Genomic DNA, 6,423 nt, shown 5'->3' on the forward strand with positions numbered 1-6,423 from the left:
TAGTCTAAAGTAGCATTTGTTGGCAAGAGAGATTCTCTGTTGGATTTCAAAGCTAACATTGTTCCTAGATAAATGAAGTCTCTTACAACCTCGAAATCACCTCGTTCACCACATGATTCATTTGCTTGGCTTCTTTATCCAGTTTGCAAAAGGCAGAACTAACAGCGCGGTTGCTAAGGCCGATGATGTCAATCTCATCGGCGAACGCCAACAATTGTACGCTCTTATAAAAAATTGTGCCTGAGCGATTAAGTCCAGCAGCTCGCACCATCTTTTCCAGCATCAGATTAAAGAAGTCACATGACAGCGAGTCACCCTTTTTGAAACCTTTCCCGACTGTGGGACCAAAAATTTCCTCCTTGCCCCACTAAGCACGATTTTTATGTCGTGGCAGGGCTGCGCTCATAGGAACGTTCCAGGCGCTCATAGAAGGAATCCTTGGTCGCATCGTCCTTCTTTTCCGTCGGGGCATGGGCGCAAATGAGCGAGATGTTAAAAAATCGCGCTTTAAGCGGATTATTGCGAGACGCTCGCCCACCGGAGTGAACGGTACTTGGCGACGAAGTCTCTTTTCCACTTTAAAGCCAACACCGAATATGTCCTTCCTTAGAAGGCAGCTGTAGTAGACGTCGCAAGATCCAATGCTCTTCTTGCTTTACCCCGTCCATCACATCTCTTGAGTGGCAGTGATGTCAGCCTTTGCTCTTATGAGGACATCAACCAGCTGGAAGAGGCACCTAAGGGATAGGTTTTAAGATGCATGAAGTTCAAAGAAATAATCGATATTTGCCACAGCTTCTTTGAAGTGCAAGACATTCACTCCTGCAGTAGTCATTGTGAGGAACATCCATTACACTGGCTAGGGTGCCAATAGTGCAGAGAGCTTGACTATACTTTTACGGAAAAATAATAATTCAAAACGTGTTTATTTGCACACACAACATTTATTTTTTGGATTTATTTAAGCTGTTTTAGATTATTTGTATTTAAAATATCAAAGCTTTCTTAACTTTTTTTAACATCGTTCACTGTTAAACGAATAATTTGTATTTATCTGCTCTGTGCGCATATTAGAGATGTGCGTTAAGTAGATGTGATACATTTAGAGGAATTTATTTAATGCAAGGTTCTTCTATGACCCGAGTGCTATTAGAAAAATATATATTTTTAAAATTTCAATGACAACAATAACCAGCTTTTATCAGCACAGAAATGTTCAATTCAATCCAAAACTTTGATATCTTAATATCTTAAAAAAGTTATAGTTAGAAAGCTACCCCAAAAATTATTTAGAGTAAATATATTTTTTTGATTTCAGTAAAGAAACGAATAAGATTTGAAGTTTTACTTCTGCTTATCCTTCAAGGCAGCTAACATAGCAGTAAATGAGCCAGCTGCTCTGAAAGTCTAGACCCGAAAAGAAAGCATACATCAAAATAGTCATTATAAAGCCTGTAATTGTCTGAAAATATTTCATATCATTCATTACCCACACAAGTAGACTATGATTTGCTGTAAAGAAGTAGCCTCTTAGAGCCAGAACTCGTTGCGAACGCATCAGCGGCATGAGATATAGGCGACAATGCTTTGGCGGTATGTTGTACCATGGGACCAGTAGGTAGATATTTTTACATAGCTCCTCACACTGAAATACAAATACTCATATCGATTAATCAGTGCAATATACTTACATAAATATTTGGTAAGAGATTTTATTCAAACCACATTTTACCTCACTTTGGATCTTCTCACCGCCCGTGCAATAAATCATTAACTGTACTATAAATGCCGCAATCAGCGTACAAATAAAGAGGATACTGCTTGGATCAGATAGATAGATCAACTGATAGGCGAGTACACAAATAGGTATACCAGAGGAGATGGCTTCAAAGAAAATGATTGGCGCATAAACAGCATCGAGCTCCAGTGTGAATGAAATGATTTGCTTATGGTAGGTGATGAATGCGGCGAAGTCCACTTGAAATTGTGGGTCATCTGTTTGTAGTTGTAAAAGATGTTCCAACTTAAGGCGCAAAATTTGAAAATGAGCCGAAATGTTGTAGACGAACCACCCGAATAAGCCATCAACGGCAGTGACGTTATTCCAGCAAAAAAATCCGGTTAATGCGGAAAAAATACTTGATAATATGTAGTAGAAGGGTACGGTGTTGTCGTAAGGAAATCTGTGAGAGGGAGATGATATTCTATTATAATATTATATTAAGTTTTTTAATTTTGTATATAGTATGTTTAGATATCCATGTGTAGACTTACGTGCCCGGCATAGGTAGAGTTAAAACAACTTCATTGTACCAGATATAATAATAGAGTAACTTCAGTAATGGCAGAAGTGCGGCAGATCCGATGTTCAGCTGACAGGAGATATCATAAGCTCTCGTTATAGTGTGTACGCGGCGATTCTGATCATTCCATAGCTCCCGTTCACTTTGGTTGCCTAAATGAAGGTAGTAAAGAATTGAAGTGAAATAATTTCAAGTGTCAGGTTATCACTTTTTCATATTATTTATACATAACAAAACTCATATACTCACCTCTCCAAGCCAGCCTCTCTAAAGCCTCATTTAGGCGCAAAAATTGCTTTCGCCGCGCTAGAAAGAATAAGCTTTTGAATATCGCGTGCAAAAATTGCATTTCTAATATCAGTGGCGTAAGCAATTTATCGATTTCATTGAAGTTTTTTATTATATACGTAATTAGTGCCATACACCAGATTATCACGCTGGTAAGCGCAGTGATATAACGTTCGGGATGAGTAAAGGTACCTTTCCGATGAGATAATTCGATATTGATGCCTACCCGTTCAAAGGCTGTAAATCAGTTAGAGTTTAAAAAAAGTTTAGTAGTGAAAATTATACTTAAACAATTTCTCACCACCGGCAACGGCTGTTATGTCCTTCAACGTAGTTATCCTCATTGTGCACCTTTGTTTGCATTTCTATATGGCGAGTGGCTTTAAATACCAAAAAGTTTGCTGTTATAATTGTTAAAGAAACTTTTCCTGTCCGAATATGAAATTACCACCAAAGAGTCAAGTTTTTAATTATAATCTAATATAAAAGAGTTCTGAAGAACAATTAGTCGCGGTATGCTTGAGAATCATAGCACAACTCTTTCCGAAATATTAGAGACGACTTATCGGCTGTGCTTGAAGTTTAAATTTGAGAATTGTGAAAAATATTTAAAGTATGTAAAGTAGCGAGAATTAAAATATTTATTAGCTATTCAGATTTAGCTGCTATTAAATGGAAATTCACATAGGAGGGCGGAGAATCAATTTTACAAAATCCCCTATTTAGTCAAATTGATAAGTTTAGTCTATTTGACCTGTGTGACAAAAAATTTATATATTGTAGTTTTAGAAAGAAATCTAAATTGGCGCTCAACTGCACATTGCACTTCAGCTATTGGTGTGTGGAAAATGTATTCAAAACGAAATCAAAGATAAATGATACTACCTCTCTGTCACTTAATGGAAAAAGACTAATCAATCGACAGCAAGATTCGTACGATGGTTTCGAGTCCGAGGAATTGAGTGAATTTAGTATGGCAGATATTATTGAAGGCTTTATATATATAGTCCGTGCATGGCGCGTCAATTTGGTATCCACTGTGGAAGGTTTCGTGGCAATCGTCGGTAAAAACTGAATTTTGTATTTGAATTTGTATGCAAAAATTGTACAAAAGTGAAATTATGGGTAAAACTTATGGACTGACCTGATATTACGAAATTCGACGATCTGTGAAAAGTGTTTATCGCGCGCTCAAGCCAGTAAGCAAAATTGCCGTATTTGAAGAGCATTACGAAACCATTGGAAGCAATCGTTTCGTGTGACCTATGGGGTGGAGGAATCATCGGCCCATATTTCTTCAATGTAACAGTACATGGTGAACGCTATCACGCCATGATAAACGACTTTTTGATGCCGGAAATTGATCTCCGTAATCTCCAAAACATTTGATGATTCAAATAAGATGGCGGGACTTGCCATACAGCCCGTGGAACAATGGATTTACTGCGTCGTCGTTTCGGCGAGCAATTTATCTCTCACACCTTGGAACTTTCATTTTTGAGGGCATGTAAATTCTGCTTTGTTTGATAAACCAGCATCGATTGAGGCATTCGAAACCAACATTATTAAAGTTATTCACGAGATACCGACCGTCGTGCTCCCGCGAGTCATTCAGAATTGGTGTTTACGGATAGCCGAATTACGGCGCAGTAGCGGCCAACATTTAAAAGGAATTATCCTTTGAAAAATAAATGTCATGAATAGTTCTACACAAGAATAATAAAGGTTGCCCAATCAATTTGAACGTTTGTTATTTTATTCCAATTTAAAATGCGAAACCTCTCAACTGATCACCTTTTACGACGCAGTTTATTGGTAATGTTCTCTCCCGTCAATTCATCTGTATCCCAATTTCCGTGTACGCCACTATTACCTGGCTCCCATATCAATTGCATCTTGTTAAGAGACGACCCCTTTCTATTCTAATATTTGGAGGTTAGTAGAATTCTTTTATTCATAAATACTTCATGAATGCAGTGATTTAAACAACTTTATTGACATTTTTAAGCTAATTGGCCATTTGCTTAAAATGTAATGTAGTTCATTTATTGATTTTACGTTCTAACTTTTATTTCACACACACCTTCACACATAGGGTTACATGCTGAACGATCTAATAGAGCTCCTAAATTTCTTCATATTGTCGAAGACACCTCGAAACTACAACAACAATTGACACTAAAATTAATTTTCTCACAATTTGAAATTTGGGTGGCGAACAACCACACCATCCATATTTAACTTTAAAATTTCTTATTTTCCGGACGGAAAGCAGCTGTCAATTTGATTGCATACAGCGGAGGTCAAGTAATTAGTAACGCTTTGCAAATAGTAACTTTTGTTAACCCAATTCAGCTATACTCTTAATACTTTGCAACAGGCAAAACAAAGACAAGAATGCGGCATCGCAGTTAAGAAAAAGGAAGAGCAGTAGAATATTGGACCACCCACTAATTTGTCCCATGAGTTTAAGTATTTGCAACAACTATTATAAAACAAATTATTTTGAAAAATTTGAAACAATTTTAAGTTTTAGGGGTTGATGGAAGGTTAAATGTTTCATAAATTCTACAATTTTAGTAGGAGGTTTCTTAAACGAAAGCAGCTTGCGGGCGGTAACGGACATCCCCTATGCAACAATATGAATATTTTCACAGCAGTCGATTCTACGCGATCGGAACGACGCCGGCAGCATTCCTCAAAAATTTACGGGGAATGTTTCTACCGTTATAAAAGCAACTTATGATCGGGCTCTCCGTCTGTCTTACACCAGTTAAAAGACCACGTAGTGCATATTAGACAAACAATTCTAGTCCAATTTAAGATGAGAATCACCGGTTTTGGATGAATTGAAAAAGTTAACAAAATGGGGTAAGTGGAGATTATTTTTGACATGATAACGTCTTATAATTCGATTTAACAGGCTGCACGCACGAAAAAATGTGTCGTTACCTTGCTCATTAGTGTTACCTTGCTCATTGCCGTTACCTTGCTCATTAGTGTTACCTGGATCATTGCCGTTACCTTGCTCATATGTCGTTACCTTGCTCATTGCCGTTACCTTGAATGAACTGCAAGCGAAAGCGCGGAACGAACGACAAAGCAAACAAAGCAAACGAACGGCAACGTTCGACATCTTGCTCTCTCCTACTTAAGTGAGCGTATATGTGTATGTATATGCACATATGTACATATATAAATTCACGTATTTGCATTTGCATATGCCTTCTTATTGATTATTATTAATTTGATTTACTTGAAGAATTTAAAATAAAACCAAGTTTGTTAATAATACCTGTTGTTTTAATGTTATTATTATTTTTTAACGTGATAACGTCTTATAATTCTATATAGCCAGCTGCACGCACCAAAAAATGCGTCGTTATCTTGCTTGAACAGCATGTTATGTTATGTTATGATATGTTATGTTATGTTATGTTATGTTATGTTATGTTATGGTATGTTATGTTATGTTATTTTATGTTATGTTATGTTATGTTATGCTATGTTAAGTTATGCTATGTTATGTTATGTTATGATATGTTATGTTATGTTATGTTATGTTATGTTATGTTATGTTATGTTATGTTATGTTATGTTATGTTATGTTATTTTATGTTATGTTATGTTATGTTATGTTATGCTATGTTAAGTTATGCTATGTTATGTTATGTTATGTTATGTTATGTTATGTTATGTTATGTTATGTTATGTTATGTTATGTTATGTTATGTTATGTTATGTTATGTTATGTTATGTTATGTTATGTTATGTTATGTTATGTTATGTTATGTTATGTTATGTTATGTTATGTTATGTTATGTTATGTTAT

At 36.1% G+C, this 6,423-nt stretch overlaps 1 protein-coding gene across 1 annotated transcript; it reads right to left on the reverse strand.

Moving 5' to 3' along the window:
• Positions 1–1,344: 1,344 nt before the first annotated feature.
• On the reverse strand, positions 1,345–2,935 carry LOC129247299 (odorant receptor 45a-like). The gene is made up of 6 exons (XM_054886372.1): positions 2,893–2,935; positions 2,553–2,828; positions 2,275–2,455; positions 1,733–2,183; positions 1,490–1,645; positions 1,345–1,407 (listed from the first exon to the last, which is right to left on the reverse strand). The coding sequence occupies exons 1-6, from the start codon at positions 2,933–2,935 to the stop codon at positions 1,345–1,347; spliced, it is 1,170 nt and encodes a 389-aa protein (XP_054742347.1).
• Between the last annotated feature and the right edge of the window lie 3,488 nt (positions 2,936–6,423).

This window comes from Anastrepha obliqua, chromosome 5 (assembly GCF_027943255.1).
Source record: "Anastrepha obliqua isolate idAnaObli1 chromosome 5, idAnaObli1_1.0, whole genome shotgun sequence".
NCBI classification, from domain to species: Eukaryota; Metazoa; Arthropoda; class Insecta; order Diptera; family Tephritidae; genus Anastrepha; species Anastrepha obliqua.

Bases quoted from the DNA above. Each gene is read 5' to 3' on its own strand.
- LOC129247299 (XM_054886372.1), bottom strand. From the start codon at position 2,935: ATGAGGATAACTACGTTGAAGGACATAACAGCCGTTGCCGGTG. The intron at 2,829-2,892 runs GTGAGAAATTGT...ACTGATTTACAG, and splicing joins CATAACAGCCGTTGCCGGTG to CCTTTGAACGGGTAGGCATC. The intron at 2,456-2,552 runs GTGAGTATATGA...ACCTTCATTTAG, and splicing joins AGAGAGGCTGGCTTGGAGAG to GCAACCAAAGTGAACGGGAG.